The sequence below is a fragment of the Pseudopodoces humilis genome, chromosome 1 (assembly GCF_049639895.1).
Source record: "Pseudopodoces humilis isolate 2021_Gansu_Grassland_sample_001 chromosome 1, ASM4963989v1, whole genome shotgun sequence".
Classification (NCBI taxonomy): Eukaryota; Metazoa; Chordata; class Aves; order Passeriformes; family Paridae; genus Pseudopodoces; species Pseudopodoces humilis.
In genome coordinates, this window is record NC_142200.1 from 6,459,199 (window position 1) to 6,479,801 (window position 20,603).

Below are 20,603 nucleotides of genomic sequence, written 5' to 3' on the forward strand. Positions count from 1 at the left end.
CTTGCAGTACAAGTTAATGCTATCAGATTAGCACTTATAGTTTCCATAAGGATTTCATTACATTCTTAAAATACAAAGAGAAAGGGGATCAGATTTAGGTATTCTGTGCTCCACTTGCTGTGGCCCTTCCCTCCAGTTTGTTACAGTTGTTAATGAGCAAACTGCAATTACTGTTGGTTCAAATGGGAGCTAGAATGACCTTTTATAATTTTGTTAGAGAGGAAATAAATGCAGAATATGTCTCTCTGTACATAGGGGAACACATTGCAGAAATACACGTCCATTAGCATGTCCCATAGCAACATACTTATTATGAGAGGTGGGAAATAGGATGGAAGTGCTGAGGGATAAAAGCACTTGGCTTTGGTTGTCACTGTTAAATCTTCCTGGCTAAAATACCCCAAGTCAAGCTCAGTGTCCAAACCAGGCACCACCTCACTGAGCTTTAGCAGCTGATTTCCAGATTTGAAACTGAGGTTTGTTGAATCCACCACTGTGAACCAGAACCAAAAGAAGTTTTGTTAGATGCGTACAAGGGAAACTCCTGCCTCCTTTCACCACTTCTTACAGCCTGTTCAGCTCTTTTGCCCAGGGAAGCTGTGGATGCCCCATCCCTGGAAGTGTCCAAGGCCAGGGTGGATGGGGCTCAGAGCAACCTGGGATAGTGGAAGGTGTCCCTGGTCATGGCAGGGGTGTTGGAATGAGATGGTCTTTAAAGTACCTTCCAATCCAAACCATTTTATCATTGTATTAATCAGAGAATCTCATATAAAACTGAATGGCTTTTAATTAACCTACTTGAATTTATGTCTTTTCTTCATTTGGATTTGTTATCTGATATCCATCATTCAGGGAAGCACTCCTACTCATCATCCAACCCAATCATGACCATGATTTGTCCAGTTCACGAGACACAACCCTTTTAACATGTCAAGTACTTATTCTACATGGTGGAAATTTTTTCAACCCTCTACTTTAAAAAAGGTAAAGTTGCTGAAATGAAGGCAAGCTATGGAGACTGCACAGCAGGAAAATGAATTTCATATATGCACAGAGACTCTTTGTGTGAACACTATTTTTTAGGTGAGCTGTACACAAAGACCAATCTTGAGGGTCTGGGAAAATTAACATCCTTGAATATTGTAGGAGCCACCTCTAAGCTCGGCTTGGCTGGTTCTGAAAACCAGAAACAGCTCATGATTAGACTTTTCTCTGTGACAGGAAGGAGCTTGCACAGCACATATGGCTAATCTGAACGAGCTGCATCAGGATCATTTCATGGTCCTCATTCTTTGTTATGTGAAATTGATGATACATCTCCCTTCTCAAAAGAAAAAAATAGATATTTGGTGTATGGATGTATTTGTGGGTTTTTTTCTGTTTTTTGGGGTTTTTTTTTTTAACATCTTGTTTGCATAATAGGTTGTTTACTTATTATCTAATTTTACCAAAACACTTAAGTCAGATCTTCTGGTATAGGTGGAGGAAGTCAGCTGAAAAACTACAGTAGGAATAAACACAAACTCAAATTAAACATAACTCATCCCAAGAACAGACAGAAGGAGCACATCTGGTAGGATTTTAAAGATATTTTTTTAGTTTCAGATACAAATGACCTCTAGTACACTGATATTTAATTACAACTATTTAGTCTGATTTAGTAAGCCTGAAAGTCTGATCTATTTCATCTAGAAGAGATCAGCAAAATATGTTTTCTGTGTGGGGGGAGGTGAAAAGAAGTAGTCATCTGCAAGGATATAATAATTTAAGGATGCATCCCTACCAATATCCAAACATCGGATTTTAAGTCTGCAGATGTTTGAAAAGAGATTTTAAAGTCAAATAAGGCAGAAGATTAGGAGCTCTTTACTCCCAGGGAATTTCACATGCTTGAAGAACAGCAATTGCTTTGTCTTCTGCTGAAATGCTGCTCTCTCTGGGGTAAAGAGAAGCAGCTGTGTAATAACACATAGTGATGCCACACAGGAACTTGACAGGAAAGGAAAAATTGCACGTGAAAGCACAGCAGCACCAGGAACTTCGCTAGACAAACTGTGCAGTCATTACCCTTTCAGATTTTTGGGACAGAGATGGAAATTAGGCTTCCTGTAGCACAGGGCCCTTAAACATTCCTCTGTGGCAAAGTCTGAAGTCTGATATCTTATTTGAAGCCAGGCAACCACCATCTCACAGAGCCCTTTGCTCTGCTGCTGCTGCAAGCGCTGTTCTGATGTCACAACAGCAGATGCAGCTCATTCACGAGCAAAGTCTGCTTAAAGACAGAGTTTGCTGCTGCAAATAACTTTGGCTGCTTTCAAAAAGGGGGTGGGGGGAAAAAAAAGGAAAAGAAAAAAGAAAAAAAAAAGAAAAAAAAATCTTGAAGAAAAGGAAAGGCAGCGATCCAAATATGACTCAAAAATGTACTGCCTACTGAGGCAACATGAAACTGAAATGAGATAATACCTGGCTCTGGATGAATATTAGAAGTTCATCAATGTGGTTTACTCGCTTCTTAAAGGGGGGAAGTGCAGGGTGAAAATTAACACTGTTGCTGGAAATCTAAGAAACAAATAACAAGGTTCACCAGACGCCTAGGAGGTGGGGATGGATTTGCCCATAAAGGAATTTTGCTACACCTAATTAAAGCATTGGTAAATGTAAAAGGCACCCAGAGAAGGAACACTGAGGCAGTGGGGGGCTCACAAATCACCAGGAGGAGTGGAGGGGATCTGATAGGTCATTCCAGAGCTGTCCTTGATTTGTACAAATGGCCTTTGCCTGAGCAGCCTGGGTGGCTGGGGAGTGGCACACTATAACTAACCTGCTCAGGAGGGTAAGAATCATTGAAACATAAAGGTTGGAAAATTGAGACCAAACATTAACCCAGCACTGCCAGGTCCAGCACTAAACCATGCCCCTAAGCACCACATCTACACATTTTCTGAACACTTCCAAGGACAGTGATTCCATCATTTCCCTGGGCAGACTGTTCCAGTACTTGACCACCAGGGAAGAAAATTTTCCTAATATCCATCTAAGGCTTAAGTGAAGATGGAGACACAGCTGAACTGATGCTGCCAAGTCCCACTGGAGACCTGATCTGTACCCAAAAAACCCCAACCATTTCCAGCAATTTGTGAGTCAGTTCTGTTCTTCCCATTCACTGTATTTGGACACAGGGTCCAGCAGCCCAAAGAAATGAGGCATTCAAACCATCAGTCTGGAAATTTCCATGGTAAACAATGCTTATCAACCTCAATTAACACCGTGGTGGTAATTGCTGAGTGATCACTCCCTATCCAAATCTCCACACACAAATGAGCCTTTCATTATATTTTCTCCCCTGAGCAGTTAGGAAGAAGGCTAAAAGAGTAGCTTAGAGGCCAGAAAAGAAAATGAAATCTTGTGATTTCAGTGAAGATCAAGTGAGCCAGGTTTGGGCCATTTCCATGCATTTCATGTCATCTCAGTCACTTTTCTTGCTTTCACTTTTTTCAGAATTTTCTTTCATCGTTTTGAAGCATTTATTGTTTTCAATTTCTTCTCCTGTCCTTTTGTTTACCTTTTTTGCCTGATTTTGGGATGTCAATGGGAATAATTTTGGCAATTTTTAGTAATTTTCACTGCTCCTCATTTCATCTCAGTCCATTTGGATGTAGTCACTCCATTTGCAGATTTGTGGATCTTTTTCTGATTGAAATTGATTTGATCGTATCTCCTTTCCAAAGTGTTTGTTCCACTTTGTTCTCTGATTTTAAGATTTCAATGAAGACCAATTGGGCAGGGTTTGGGCCATTTCTGTGCACTTCATGTCATCTCATTCACTTTTCTTGTTTTCACTTTTTTTTTTCAGAATTTTCTCTCATCACTTTGGAGCATTTAATTTCTTCAATTACTACTCCTCTCTTTTTGTTTACCTTTCTTGCCTGATTTTGGGATGTCCATGAGAATAATTTCGGCAAGTTTTTCTCCTTTTCACTGCTCATTATTTAATTTCAGTCCATTTGGTTGTAGTCACCCCATTTCCATTTTTTTTTTGTTCCAATTGCAATTTATTTGATCATATCTCCTTTACAGAGTGTTTTTTCTACTTTTTTATCTTTTTTTCAATATTTCTATTCCCTTCAGCCCTGATTTGCAAATATGTCCCCAAAGTTTTGAACTTTGCCTAAAGGTCAGTGACCTGTGCTCAGATGATTATCTCTCTAATTCAAAGCTACAAATCTTCCTGGCCTGTCTCCATTGTAACTAAATATATTGTGGCCAGGGAATTAAAATTCTGATTGTTCTTTTGAAAGATGCTGATACATCATGAGGCATGTCCTAAACTATAGGTTTTTAATTTTGGGCCTTTTAAATTGTAATGCCTCTTACATGGAGCTAATAGGAAAAAGTCATTCACAGATACTTGTACTGATGCAGAGTTGTGTCCTGCTCACTCGACCTGAAATACTCAGTAGGTGCTGAGAAGGAAATAAATAATATATTGCAGTCTGCTAAATTTTCTGATGCTTTAATACTGAGAAGCTCCTTGAAAAATAATTGCCTGCCCATATTATTATGAAAATTCTGCCTTGTTCTCTAGATGTACCTGTAGTAGAACAAAAGATCTGCAGGGATAATTAATCTGTAGCACTGTTCCTCAAGCACCATCTGATTAACAGTATTTCCACTTACACAGTCCTTCACTGGAATGAGCAGAGCAAGGTTTCAGCAGTGGAGGACAATAACAGGACTGGTGGTGGAGTAGCATTAAGGAAAGAAACTCTTTCCTGCTGACATATACTGATCACTGTGAACTTATTTCTGATCAGCTCACCTAAAGTCTCTGTTTGCACACTATGGAAAACAGAGGAGGGAGCACCATCTTCATATTTAGTGCATTTATAAATTATTAAATTATTTTTTTTTACACTATTAAGAACTGCACTTATTTCAAAAGCCATTTCCTTGAGTCAGTAAGGAGATGTGAGATAACCTGAGCAAACCAAATGAGCAACCCTTGGCCTCAGAGCAGAATTCCTGATGTTTCCCAGGGTATCCAAATCACACCTGGCACACTGCTCCCCCCTCTCTTTGATGGCTCTCTACCACATCTGTCTGTAAGGGAGCCCAGAACAGCTACAGGCCAGACTTTGGGTCACATTATCTGGGTCTAACACACCTGAAATACACGAGCTTCAATAGACACCGGCGCTGTGCAGACGCTTCCAAACTATTAAATAAAAGTTCTAATGGTCCTAAGGCTTGCTGGCTGAGGGAGAAATAAAGATATGTGAACATCTTTCATTCACCTTGATGGATTTGATAAGAAAAAGTAACAGCAAGAAAGCATGCAGAGTATTTTTAACCTCCTTCTCATGCACTTTTTTTACAGAAGTGGAAGAAGGAAGGACCTGTATTGGTTTAGGTTCCTCACAACTATATTTGGGTGTTGGGTAAATGCTGATTAGTGCACTGTCCTGAAAGAACATCATCCTTTAAGAAGATACATTTCTTAAAAGAAATTTTGAAATAAGTTATTTTAAATTAAACAGTAACTCTGTTCCCATTGTTTTTTCTTCTGCAAACCCATGTTTTTCTGGGAAAATTGCAGCTTCTGAGGAATATTTCACCAATGCTAAACTTCAGGCTTGCTTTAGCTCCTTTTCTGTGTAGTGCAAAAATTATCTACCTGCATCACCACTCCCTTAACAGAACAGTGTTTGGAAGTTAGTGAATTCCTTAAGTGTTATGAGCCACAGAGGTATAAAGTCTTAGATATTCATAAGAAGAAGAGCTGCATATTTTCTCCTTCCTAGTTGAAAGATACCCTGCACACATTCCAAAGGATAGATAATGTTATTTAAACCATTCTGGATAACTGGATAAGTACACTGGAGGTTTTTATTTTCCTTCTATGTAACATCTAATGGTTATTAGTGGTGACTGGATACAAATATTTTAAACACTAGACTGAGAAACTTTAACTTCATATTGTTTTAAGTATTTATGCACAGAAATTAATCTGCTTTTTCTGGTCTCTTCCTTCAGAATTTAAAGCTTCCACTTAAACAGCGACTAACATTTACAACATAACCATAAACTCATAGAATCATTGCATTTCCAGAGCTGGAAGACTCACAAGGATCACCAAAGTCCAGCTCCTGCCCAGGATAGCCCCAAGAATATAGATTCAGAGAATATCCTGAATTGGAAGGGAAATTCCCTTTCAGCCAATATTCTACCTAATCCTGAGATTTAAGATGGTTACAACCAAAAGCATGTGGCTGTGTATAACAGAAGGCTCTGGAAACAAATACTGAGCATGAAATCCTCTGATCAATACATATACTAGAAGGCTGATAGAGAAGTATTTGGAGCAGAAGCCATCAAAAAAGCATCTGCCTTTCTTTGTTCCTCGCTGTTGTTTTTAAGGTACCAACAAAGGTGGTTTTGGAACAGAAATTTGAGTGATATCCATCATGATTTACTTCAGACATCTAAGGTTTACACATCCAAGTAAGTTTAATCACCCACATGGCTCAAGGGGGAAGAGCCAGGTGCTTTCAGAGGGTGAGTCAGTCCCCCAAGCTCAATGTATTTCTCTCTCAAAAAGTTGATTTATACCTTGAGATTCCTTCTCTTGGCTGATGATAAGGGAGCCTGGGCAAATGGTGAAGAGTTTTTCATCTGAGTTCTACATACATAAATCAGAGCTAAAAAACTCCAGCCTATTTCTTTAAAAAAGCTGAATTCCTTCTGTTAATTTAAAAAGTGGATAGTGTCTTTTAAAAAGTGCAATTTGTGGGGCTACCACAGCAATACCCAGAATTTCTAGGTGCAGCCTGTAGGAGGAACAAGGGTTTTGTTGGTGTGTCAGTACCAGTAAATACCAACTGATATCTCTTCCAGCTTGCAAGGACAGTAGGATGTGCACACAACAGACAGAAATGGAGAATTCACCCCTGTGAATAAAAGGAATTTTGATCATCTTAACTCTCACATATTACTAGTCTGAAAATCAGTTAAAGAAAGTAACAGTGAAAATTATTATACAACAATCATTGATCCATGACTCCCAAGCTCAGACACAGTTATTAGATCATCCAATCTAGCTGCTATGTAGTAAAAACAAGAGAAGCCCATTCTTTTCATGTAGCTTGCTGCTGTGGTTAATCACTCTCATTTCAGCCTAATTTCTCATTTAAGACTGCAGGGTTTTTACTCAGCATTAGTTCTAACTTTTTCTCACTACTAGATTAGAGTAATTTAGTACTTGTTATTTTCTCCCTGTGCAAGCAATTATAAACCATAATCAAGCTTTTTAAGTCTCTCACAGTAAGATATCACCTTCTGTCCTTTGAATTATTCTTCTGAAGGGCCCTTACCAAAACCGTTAAATTATGTACACGTGCCTATAAATATTATTCAGTACACAAAGTGACCTTTCAAAGGAATATTGATTGTGGCATTTACGAAAGTCATATGCTTGTATCTTTGAAGTGTATCACCAAAAACTAGTCCTGCTGTTCCTACTATGTGAGGAATTTCAATGCAAGACCAGTTACATATAGACAGAATAAAAAAAAAAAGTTACAACAGACCATAACTGCGGCCTGTGTTTATCTTGCCACTCTGGATTAGGACTCTAACTTCCTAATATCAAATATGTTTAAATCAAGAGTGAACTTCAGGTAAAAATAGTTGGAATAGCCTAGAAAAAAAATTAAAAATAAAAAATAGCAGCTACTGCATGGCTCCCCAAGCTGGCTTAGGGAAGATATGTTCTGGAACATGGTGGTTTTCCTCTTCTATTCCAGATTTTAAAATCCAAATTGTCTTTTAGTATTTAGCCTTCTTTTTAACAACCACTTCTCAGTTTTCTGTTGTGTTTATAATATGTTTATATTATTTTTTACATTTTCAATTCCCCAAGCCCATAATTAGTTTAGTAAGGCAAATGCATTTCATGGTCACCACCATCAAACACACCACAAAACTCTGCCACAATCCCTTATGCATTCATAGCTCATTCAGGAGAACTGCCTGAGGATCAGCTCTGCTTTCTTGACTTATTAATTCTGTCAGTCTTAGAGTGATCCTATTTCTGATGAAAAAAAAATATAGTCTTCAAGTGAATAACGAAAAAAACCACACACACTTTTCTTATTAGTAAGCTGCATGAGAAAATCATCACTGGAGTATTTTAAATATCTAAGGGAATTTTCTATTCAAACCATTTGAAGTTAGAGCCTCAAGTGCTGTAAAATAGTGAAACTGTGCATGGCATATGCTCTAATTTTAAATTTTGAAAGCAGGTTTGTGCAATCTTATTAGTTCCTTATAATTGAGACTGGCTCAGGTGGTCAGAGCACGGTGCTGGTAACACCAATGTTGTGGGGTCAGTCCCTGTATGGGACATTTACTGAATAGCTGGACTTGATGATCCTTGTGGGTCCCTTCCAACTCTCTTTCTGTCAATCTGTAAACTTCTACTAAAAAGATTAAGGTCAACTTTCACACGTGGATAATTCTGATAATCAACATTAGCCAGATGATTTCTAGTATGCACCCAGGCATGAGTCTATATAGTCTTCTCATTAGATTTTAAACTGTAATTAACTATCCTGAAAGATCCATACAATTTCCTAAATAGTAAATATTTATGTTGTAATATAAATGTTGCAAAATGATTCAGCAAAAGGCCAGAGTTCATGCATGCAGATTTAACAGGGCAATCCTGTATCAGTCTCACTATCTGAAGCAAGAGCATCTTCATCCATGGATTTCTGAACTGGTAATTGCACCATCAGAAGAAGTAATTCAAGGACAAATGTATTTTACTTTTTTTTTCCTAGTAAAAGTAGTTAATTCTGAGATAGAGTCTACATATCTTCTTTCAGTAAGAAAGACAACAAACAGCTAGCTCCACACTAAGAAACCACAACTCTTAACAGAGGAACAAAAAAACAAGGCAGGTATTCAAATGAATAAAAAGTGTTTAATCCTCCTGAGATGTTTAGTACATCAGGATCTTTGTGTTGATCTTCACAACCAGATGAACAGCAAGAGCACCACTGACTCACCACTGAAGACAGAAAACTTGAGTTCCTGGTTTACTGCTTGAGTAAGCATTTGGAGCAGTTTATTGTGTTTTGTCTAAGGGAGGAAAAAAACCACTGTGTGGAGGTCAGTGAAAAATCCCACAACTTCCCATTATCTTTACAAAGGGGTCAGAATTTCACTTCAGGTGGAAATTTTTATTTTATTCTAAATTTCACTAAGAACATAAAGATAAAATTATTTATGCTATTTCATGCCAAACTGTTCTATGCATAAAGAATGGGTTCAGTATTTAGCTTTGCAAAAGCAGAAACTATACTCCAAGGACTTATGTTTGGTTTACATTTGATTTTTCTCTGGGTAATAAGATAAGAATCTTGTTTAGTCAGGACTTCTGGCTCAGTGGGTATCTTGAAAGAGCATGAGTTTTTTGATAACTGAATATATAGATTCCTGATAAATTTTGCCATAAACCTTTACTATATATAAATTATTTCAATTATATATTTTTCAAGTACATATTTGATCAAAAAGTGAAACTGTCCATTAAGCCTATTTCCTAATGTCCTATTTTTAGGAGTGTCGACGTCTCACACTTTTTCAATACCTTCAAACTGATGAGAAAAAAAGATCTAGAAAAGAACTATGCAGGAAAGCTGCTTTATTTCAGACCTTGGCTACAGCTTAAACATCTTTAAAATCCAGGTTTGCCAGATATGTTCTCTTGACTTGCAATCATGTGGAAAGCCTGCCTGAAGACAAGGGTCAATGAACAATGAAGTATCTAAGGCTGCACAAACATTTATCTTCACAATATCTGCTTTAATACTGAATACCTTCAATAATTTCCATTACCAAAGGGTTTTTTCTCCCCATTAAACAAATGCAGCCGTCTTGGACAAAACTGCTGATCTTGTGAAAGTAATTCTCAGCCCCTTCACCCAATTAGTCTTTTTCATAAAGTCAAAGACATTAAATACTTGGTGTCCATTTACTTCAGCTGCCAACAATGCTGGTGTTCTTGAACATTGGAAATCTGGAAATTCTTCTACCAATTTGGCCTTTTAGTACATATTTGTGAACTCACTACAGAAATACAATAGATAAAATAGTTTCAAAAAGATTACAAAATTCTGTGTGGGGAAATTGGAGCAGAACCACTCAAGAACAGATTTGTTTTTATTTATATCAAATCATGATATATGCATTTCAAGTTGAGCTTTGCATTCTGATCTTTAAATTTTCATTACCAGAAGGATAAAGTTCCAACATGAAACGTATGCTCTTCAGCACCACTTAGATGTCTGACCTCAAAGTATGTTCTAATTCATAGTCCCAGAACAAACATCTTTTCATAGATTTATTATATACCTCAGCACAATCCCCAGAAGAGCAGACACAAGGGGAAAGGCTGTAATGCAGACCTGGAAACATTTGAAGGCTCCTATCCTTGCTCAGAACCTTTGAAGTAAGTTGATGTCACCCAGAACTGGCACCAGGGAACAGAACATCAGGACTGTCCTACTGTGTGACATCACTGAGGCAGCACGAGGCTGCACGTGTGCTCTTGAAGTGAGTGACAAATGAGACCCAGATCTCACTCAAAATGCCAGCACAACAACTTAAATTTTTACCTAGTGATGATAAAACTCGGCAGAAATAGAGCCACAGAATCAGAGAATGGTTTGGGTTGGAAGGGCCTGAAGTCCAGGCTGCAAAGACAGGAGACAGCCAGTCCTCCTCAAACTCTCAGTGAAACAAAGCCAAGTTCTTGTAACCCCAACAGCTGGATGGCCACAGCCAGCCCACTTTGACCAGACCCCAGTGGTTCCTGTGAGGCCACTCAACAATCAGACAAGAGCCAAGGAAAACCACTTATGCTAGATAGCCTTGGTAGCCACATAAGTCATACTAGCAAAATATTTTAGCATTGCCATTAAGCAGCCCTGTTGTTCATGATTCCAGAGTGGAAGGTGACACTTCACTCCTTGAGTAGTTCACAGCACTCCTCAAATGAGCTTGTGCTGGAAAGTCCTGATGTCCAAATTACAGAAAGTGAAATTGCATTCTGCTTATCTAAATTCCCCACACAGTATCTATATACAGTTTTTATACTTGGCCTGCATTTAAAATGTCAGGTGCTGTTCCACACCAGAGGCTCCTGCCTGTCAGTCTTTAGGAATCATTATTATACATCTCTTCAGCTTATTCAAAGAATTTTGTTTTTTATTTTGCTTTCACTTATTTAAATAATTACTATTGCTGGCTGTAGAAAACTGTTTAGAAATGCAGTTTTAGCATAGTGAGAGATGAAAGCACGGAAAACCTCTCCAGATGGTGAGATTAACTGACAAAATCACCTTAAATATTCAAAGGTTAAAAATACAGACTTTTTAATGGTCAGTTTTCTAAGTCTATTAAAAATTGCCTTACTCAAGATAATTTGATTGGTGCCACAATTAATAGGAAATCTTATTTTTATTCATATCCCTACAACTTCAAAGCTATTTTTTAGTAGTCAGTATGTGGAATTAGAAGTTATGAAAAACTGTTGAAGAGGCAGCATTTTGTTGTGAAACTGTCAACCGGTATTGTTTATGTTCAAAACAGCAACAACACAGAAACAAATTATGCTTTTGTTGGCAATAAATTGAGATTCAGCAAAGAAAAATGCACCTGATGGAACCATAATTGACGAATGGGGCACACACGCTCTGCTTGTATTTACAAAAAAGAACACAAGTAAATAAATTATCAGAACTTTATTTCTGTTACAAATTATCACAATCACAATTAATATAAAACAGAAAGCACTGAGGAAACATGACTGTTGGATACAAGATTTATCAAGGTGTAAAAGCCTTATCCAAGACTCTACTACTAGAAAACCTGTAACTGTGAATTAGAGAAAACATTTCTATGCATCAAACACCAAGTGAAAGAGAATAAGCAGCATAGTATTACTGACAAGGATTAAACATCTTGTTATACAAGTTTTAGAAGGAAATGGAAGTTGGAGCATTATTTCTACCCAAGAGTCTTGTCTGGAGCAGACTTGTTTATAATTAGCTATTAAGAAAAGCTTCAGCAGAAAACACCAATCTTCATTTTAACTTATCCATGTCATTCATACATTAGACAAGCTATTTCCAAAAGCATTTAAGTCATGAGACCTCACACACTCTCTTACACTTGCTGCATAAGGCTAAAAAGAGTCACTAAAGAACAGGAGGTTGCATTATTGCTTTGTAACAGGAACTTAGATGGAAATTCTTTATTGAGCTCCAAATAAAACATTGTTGCATCACTATACAGTTAAGAGTTTCAATATACAATTGTTTTAAAAAGTGTATGCTGTTATACACTTTAAGGCTTTCATACAAGAAATGCTGAGCAGGATTTTCAGACTCGGTCTCATCAGTGTCTGAGCACAGGGTAAGTACAGTGCTCTAAGCAGTCCGTAATTAACATGGCAGAAGCTCCTGAAAAAGAGAAAAATACACTTTATTTAAGATTTAAATAATATTTAAGATATTATTTAATATCTTGAGACTAGAGAGCATGAATTGTCTGAAACCTGGTAGATTGCAAGTAGAGGAATCAGACAATTATGCACATAATAAATGTATGGAGATCTAGGAAAGCACTGCAGAAACTGCTATCATTGAAATCCAGTGGAAATCTTATAAAAATTGTCAATAAAGATAAATAATTGATACGAATAATTATGACCACTAACATTACTTTTTTCACCAGTAACAGCCATGTGTCAGAGTGCAAATCTCTACTGGAATGAAAACACGCTTCTGAGTCTGTCGCAATGGAAGAAAGGCTGCCTTCTACATTGGTTTCCTTTCATATAGACACCTTTCTAGCTTATTTTTCCCACTGCTCAAAATCTAATGGATTTAAGAGATTGGTCAACAAAAAAAACAAAAACCAAAAAACCCAAAAACAAACAAACAAAAAACAACCCACAAGAGAAATGTAATGGTAGAACAATGCTAGTGCATATTATTTGACAAAATGCCAAGATAAGTTTTGCACTGCAAAAATATAGTTTTGAAGAATATCCAACACGATTTGTTTGAACTGATGCAATTTACTGTGCACACACAGGACATGAGAATTGATACTTTTTTTTTTTTTAAGAGGCATGGAAATACATTTTCTTAGTAGAAGTAAGATGTATCAATGTAGAGCATTGGAAAAAGGAATACTTAATTCATATGGTAATCATTCTCTGGTGCACTTAGAGCCAGCCCCTATTATCAGGGAGACACATTTTTCTGCCCCAAAGGGAACCTTAAACAATTTAAGCTTCTCTAGGACTTCAGGGCACAGTAGCGGAGAAGTGGCACAAATCACACACGCTGATCACATGCTCATCCTCCATACTGGAGGCAATAAGAAAATATGGCACTAAATAAAAGAGAGTTGGATAAACAATACAGAACACTGAATCCACTTCTGATTCAATTATTTATCTACCAGCCACCCTTGCCACTAGGTATTTTAGTTTCAACCCCTGAAGTTTCATTCTGTCTGTTTAATATAATACATGATGTTTGCAGATGAGCACTTCCTAGGTAATTCATCATATTATGTGATTTAAGATGTGACCAGAAGGAGAGATTGTGCCAATTGTTATAAATATTTTTAAAAGATACTTATATATTCAGTTCTGGCACAGCAATTCTAGCAGTTGTTATTAAATCTCTGCCCTCTGAGCCCCAAAGGGGAGAAATCTTCTTCAAGCTCTCTACTCTTAGAGTCCTTTGATTTAAGCCCTTAAAACACTCAAAACAGTTCTAAAGCCATTTTCTATGTACAAAAGGTTCCTTTAGCCTGTGACAGCAGCCTCTTAAATTTACTGCAGTACACAGAGGCAGTGCAACTTATGCAATATTTCACAGTATAGAGCTCTATTTATCTGAGCCTTGTCAATTAAAAGCACTGAGATCATGAGGTTAGCAGGAAGAATTACTATTCCAAGTAGAAAAAAAATCTGTTTTATTTAAAATATACACTATCTGAGCATAAAATCAGTTCAATTATGTCTTACTTTATATATTGAATTGACCATAAACAGTAGAGCCAGCTTTTCTTTAGCTAATGTTTCTTAATGGATTTGTTCTCCTTCAATTAATGCCAAAAATCAGTCTGCTACTTGTGCAGAAATGCTTGAATTTGAAAATCAGTTCACAGAATGTATTTTTCATATTTTAGATGTGTTTCTTGACACATCAGCAAACAACTCACAAAATGAGTTTTAAACTCCTGTTTGAAAACTAAAAGCATCAAATTACATTCAGTTTCTTCAGCTTCCTCTGTCCAATCAAACACTTAATTGTTTGAGATGTTGCCAAAGCTATGCACACCCTTCAATAAACTGCCAGGGGAGTGTCCACACACTGAGACAGCTCAAGGTCCTGATTAATGAAAGTTTTGAACTACTACTTTCCCTACCAGAATTGACACAGACAGTAACACCTAACTTAAAGCTTTGTGCAAAATTAAGGACTCGATCAAAAGTTCCATTATCTATCTAATAATTTCACAGATGAGTAAAGATACCTACCAAAGTATCAGAAGATCAGGGTTTTTGTTCTCTTGGCTGTCCAAGGAGGTGACTTTCCTGACGAGAGAGAGAAAAAAAATATGTTTTTACTAAATTTCAAAGAATTTCAAATAAAATCTAAAGAAAACAATGTAAATCAAGCTATAATTAATAGAAACAATGCTTAAAAAAAGGCTTTAGATAACATTTGCAATGTTTAAGCTAGTAGAATTTATGGAAAAATAATATATTACAAACTATTGGTTATGAGGTTTTACAGAAGTTTAATAGGGAATAGTTTGTCCAAATTTAACTAGCTAAGCTAAGGCTTTTTAGATGACTAATACAAATTAAACGTTTTAAAATGAGAATTTAGGTGTCCTCACAAGTCTTTCCTACATTCTAAAATGAAACTTTCTAAGTTGTAGCCTCCCTGTTTTTATTGGTTATATTGAGATAACTTAAGTGAGATTAAAATCTTATTTGATTTATTTACCTTTGCAAATGAAGACCGTTTTAAGGGTTACACATCCTCTGCCTCTGACGAAAGCGACCTCAATTAGTCAAGTCAGAAATTCTTTAAAAGCTTTGTGTTTATTGCTTCCGGCACGGAGCGAGGTGGTCATTAACGTACCAAAATTCTCATAAAAATTCCAAAGTTGCACTAGTGAAAAAATGCTCAACAAGGTGAAAACTAGTCACATCTTTTTCCAGAAAATTCATTAGCTATTTTAAACCATTTTTTAACAAAAGTATTTTGATTTAATGTGGCACTCAAGCAGATCCATACCATCTGGATATTTTAAACAGCATTTATATCTACTGTGAGTATATAGAGAGATACATTTAGGTTTAAACCATTTTGTTTTAAAAGAAGTTGCACAACGTTTAATATGAGCCTTTTATGCTGATCGCTGTTAAACATTTCTCCCTGTTTACTACTATTTATGAAGTTTTATTATAAGATAAAGCATAAAATTAATCTCACACACACTGATTTTCTTTCAAAAGTTTATTTAGTATCAAGCAAGGGTAAAACTTTGCTTAACACTACAGAACATTTCAAGACTTGAGTTACAAAAACCACATTATTCGCATTTGTAGTTTGCTTCCCTTTTTACGCATGTTTGCAAAGAGAAAATCTAGCAAATGGCTGAAAAAAAAAGCTAAAAACTAAATTGTTGAAAACCTTTAAAATAAAAGGTTACGCTTATGTTAAAAAGAATGGACTAACGTATTTAGTAAACCTATTTTTTGTTTAACACTAGTTAATCAAAGGTTATTTTTTTGATCACCTATTTTTTCAAACACAGTTTGGAAATAACAAAGTTCCTTGTTTTACATATCTTTCTGTCCAGGTTGTTCTTTCAACAAAATGTTTTAAGTTCAGTCCATCCATTCAGATTTTTTATGCACTTTGAGTTAATAAAAAGGGATTGTTCATAGAAAAAATTACTTTGAACAGTATACAGGACTGGTGGAGATTGGATATTTCACAACATCAGACAGTACAATCAGTATCTGGCATATGGCTGGTCTCTGTAGACTCCTTTTGTTGTCCTTGCAGAAGGTGTCTTGTGTCGCGAGTTGGTCCATTCTTCTTGCCCTACAAGGAAAGAAAATATGGTCAGAGCCCCTCCAACATTCTCGGATGCTGAATGTAATTTTTCTTATCTGTGAACCAAACAGCCACATCCTGTTAACAGAAACCAAGGTGTACAAGTCTAACACTTGAAACAAAAAATCTGGGAACAGCACATCTATCTGAGCTATCCCACAGTGATTTCTCAGCACACAGGAGCAGGGAATGTGACAGGATAATGGCAAAAATATTTACGGCTGTGGAAATTCAGCTGGACCTGCTTGTTGCAAATGCACAGAAATGTCAGCTCCCATAGCAGGCACACTAATAGTTGCAATGGGATGAAATGAATGGAAGGTATGAAATATGTATAAGGAAACAAGCTGCCCTCAGAAATAAGTTTCTCTGCATCAGTGCCAATTTAGGCCTAATTCAAACATGCAAACCAAGCCTTAAGTATTACTACAAACACCTGAGGCTTTTAACATTCTAAAGAAAACATGTAAATAATGATATGCAAACATACACCTTCTCTGAAATGCAAGAAATAGGAGGGCACATTATTAAAAAAAATATATTACAAGCACAAGGAACATTGGTTGTTTGAATTCTGGCTATAAAATAAGCTTGTAAAAAAGCTTGGGCTATATTTAATGATTCATAATCCTACCACCTTTTAATGGAAATAAGTATTTTTAAAAAGTAGAAAAAATTATCTTAAATGAGAGTCAGACCTTCTATGCCAGGCAGTTGAAAAAGGGAAAACATAGGACTAAATGCAGAGTATAAGGAAGAAGTACTTTAGTACAGTTTAATGATGTAAACAACTGAGAGTATTATGTCACATCTGCCAGAGAAAACATAAAAAAGCAGCACCTAAAAAAAAATCCCCAAAAGTAAACACACCTTAGAACAGTCTATGTGCTTCCATACTTATTTTTGCAGAACTGCCCTGTCCTAAACAGACAGGTGCTCCAGTGACCCAATGCAATCCAGAAACTAAAGGCAGAATCCAAATGTTTGGTAGAATAAAACGTAGACAACACTTTTTTTTTTTTTTTTTAATGGACTAGAAAGACAAAAAGAACTCAAAGAACCCCTGCACTTTGAACGCTGAGGTAACTTGCTCTGACATGAGATATCTGAAATTAGATGACAAGGATCCCATATGTCAAGGGCTCAGTTTCACAATCCCTTCGCAGAAGCCTCATCCTAACTGCTTTTTAATAATGTAGGTGGTAGGTGGCTGCCTGCAGGGTCCAGGCTATAAATTATACCCAGGTGGTCAGGACATTTGCCTAGGAGGCAAAAGGAACAAGTTCAAATTCGGTGTAAGGCTGAAAGAATTAAACCTTCACCTCAGGTGATTTCCACAGGCATCTGGTAACAACTTCTTGTGCTTCTTCATCACACAGAAAGCAAGACTTACATTAAAAAAAAGACCTAAATCTATGGGCAGCTGACTGAGGGGTAGGAATTAAAAATATTTTAAACACTCCTGCAAGAACTGTTTAAATGAAAAGAGAAGTAGTAGTTACAGTTTAAGGGAAATACTTGCTCTTTTTCAAGCAGTTGATCAAATCAGCAGTGCAAAGAGTTACCTTAAAGTTTCTCAGTTTTCATTTTGGTAATGTTCAGAGCTCCAAATACTAAAAATACTGAAATTCTTCCTACATCCTCTGGGTTGTCACATGAATTTCTCACATGAAAAGCTCAGATACCTCCTGAGAAACTGAATTTCCTCCTGGCAGCACAACTACCTGCTCGCTAGGCAGTGTTACTTATTTTGAGGCATCTAATGTTCTTTACATACAGTGAAGATGGTTATTAATCTCTAACTCTGCTTTTAAGGGATATATGTAAGAAATTAAGTGTATAACTATTTATATGTACAAAAACTACAGTGGCTGCAACCCATAATCATTCTTCAAGGTATTTATAGTCTTTCTCTCAACTTGAATAAATATATCACTTAATATTCTAAGTGGCTGTGTTTTGATAAATAGAAAACCAATTTTAAATGCAAAAGCAATGAAAAATCCATATTTTCAACCTTAAATACTGCAATCAATAGCTCTCCCCCATCAGTCTATCTACATTAAGCAGTTTCATACATTTTTTCCCCCATCAATTTTACATTAATGAAATAGTCTTAGAAATATCAGGTATATAATGGAAATCAGTTTATTTTAATGCTGAAATAACGATTTAAGTTATATATCTATCAACACCAACTGAAAGTGCTGAGGGACAGAGGAATTTCAGGTGACCTCTTCTTTTGACGAACTATCTTTCTCCTTAAGCAAAATAATTAGTTTAAGCAGATACACTGGGCAAACTACTGCATTAGGTGCATTTATCACAACTTAGTTAACGTCATTTTAGTTTCAAGCAGGAAGCACTTCCACATGGAGTTAAAGAAATAGACCTCAGAAGATTTCAAGTGGTCACTGAAGCATTCATTACTCAGAATCACAACTTTTACACAGGTTACTAACAACCCTCAAATGTTTTGATTTGAGACACCTAGATTTTATTTCTCTGATCTCTAGCCAGAGACTTAACATTTATCCCTTAAGGAAAGGTGCCTTTTAAAATGCTTTATGCTTCTAGCCTGTAACAGACTTCTTTAATTAAACCTGTCACCACCACACTTCTACATTTTAAAAAAGAAAAAAGTGATCTTTACAACTGGCATATGTTTTTTGCTTTATTACTCATTGTTTTGTCTCTATACAGAGTAACCCACTGCCCCATGCCTGTTAGCTACCTAAAGTACTTCCCTAACCTTTACATAATGACTCTCTGCTTGATTTCCCAAGACTGATGCATGGAAATGAACGAAAATAAAAGGACCATACAAGGCTAAAACACACTCAATTAGGCCCTAATTCAGCTGCGAGCTTCAGCAGATACCTTCTTTCTATGAAGTCTCAATGCAAGCTGTGCCACACCAGAAGCATTTGCTTTTGGCAGTCAGAAGTTCCTGGAAATAGGTCCTCCATCCCCATTTTTTTTCATAAATCTCACTGAATGTGATATGAAAAGGCTGCATGCATCATGATTTAAGTTTCATTTCCTCTACTTCTTTGGTTTTAGTTTCCCATGACTGCGTCAGCTAACAGACCACAGAGGGCATTTTTCTCAATAAGCACGCGAGGAGCTCTGTGACAACTCAGGAATCGCTGAGAAGCCACTACCTGCTGCAGGACTAAGCCTTGCCTCACAGAAATTATCCTTTCATTAAGTTTTTTTCTTTCTTTCGAGAGTCTGCTGCTGCAGTGACTGAGCTCACAAAGCCACTCACCGTAGGAGTCGTAGGTGTCTTCACTCAGTCCGTGGCCATAGTCGTAGTAATCTGCTCCACTGCAGGGCAGGAGGGGCACGGAGAGAAGAAGAAAACATGAGAATAAATACTTATTACACATTCTACCTCTGAAAAGAAAGCTTGAAGGATATAGGACATGCCCTAAGAAAGGTAAGTATCCATGTGACAGTGATAACTGAGGTCCTGCTTGTTTATTAATTAGAAACTATATTTAATTTCATTTTGGATTTTTTTCCCCCCATCAGTTGGCTGCTCATCCACATTTGAGTTTCCCGGCCAACACACCAAATAATATGGTTTTTAATAAAAAAATGGGAGATGTAGGTACTGAACCAATTCATTTGTTTTATAAATTCCTTTTCATTACCTACTTCTACCTAGTATTTCACCTTTGTATCTTCAAACTCACTGATAAGAATGCAATAAAGAGCAAACTATTTGTTGATTGGAGGGTTATACATCTGCTGTGTGTGTACAAAGTTTCAGTGTCTTCAAAACAAGACAGAGGAACACAAATATAAGGACTATTATTTTAAAAGGAAGAAATTAAATAGGAACTATGTTAAAAGCTGAAATCTGTAGTTGTTAGGATTCAAGAGTGGATGAATTCCATATTCATGGCCTGAAACAGTCCTCCATTTCATAATGATTTTTATATTTGTATTAAGACCCCTGAATGGAAACAGAAGAACAACCCTTATTACACATCATTCTATTATGCTTTCATATTTCATTCAAGTCTAGGTACGTGTAGTCTTTTACACAGTTTGTAGAATGTGAAAAGCAAGTGCCTAAATATTTATTTTCCCTTTCTTACTAACCACAGCCAGCCTCAGGGCTGACAGTATTTGGAAAATACTCTATGAAATGATGCTACCAGATCAGCAGACTCAAACTTTTTATCTCCCTTTATGGATTTATTCTGCAAGGAAAGACCTTTTCATAGAATCACCTCCTGAGTGAGAAGGAAATCACTAATATATGATCGCTAGCAAGTAATTACTGATATTGACAAAATGTTCCTAACATTAGATTGATTGCTAACAAAATAAACACCAGAGTAAAAATAAACAATTAATAGCCTTAAC

The 20,603-nt window shown here is 36.6% G+C and overlaps 1 protein-coding gene across 2 annotated transcripts in view; it reads right to left on the reverse strand.

Moving 5' to 3' along the window:
• Window positions 1-11,792: 11,792 nt before the first annotated feature.
• KHDRBS3 (KH RNA binding domain containing, signal transduction associated 3) overlaps window positions 11,793-20,603 on the reverse strand; it is an 89,993-nt gene continuing 81,182 nt past the window's right edge. Inside the window, exons 8-11 of one of the 2 annotated variants that reach the window (XM_088066058.1) lie at window positions 19,495-19,553; window positions 16,062-16,211; window positions 14,627-14,683; window positions 11,793-12,527 (exon numbers count right to left, since the gene is read on the reverse strand). In XM_088066058.1, the coding sequence (XP_087922184.1) occupies window positions 16,120-16,211; window positions 19,495-19,553 (151 nt within the window). In that variant the 3' untranslated portion in view covers window positions 11,793-12,527; window positions 14,627-14,683; window positions 16,062-16,119. Of the gene's footprint in view, window positions 12,528-14,626; window positions 14,684-15,101; window positions 16,212-19,494; window positions 19,554-20,603 lie in introns of both variants that reach the window. The other variant, XM_005516891.3, reaches the window with a different exon arrangement.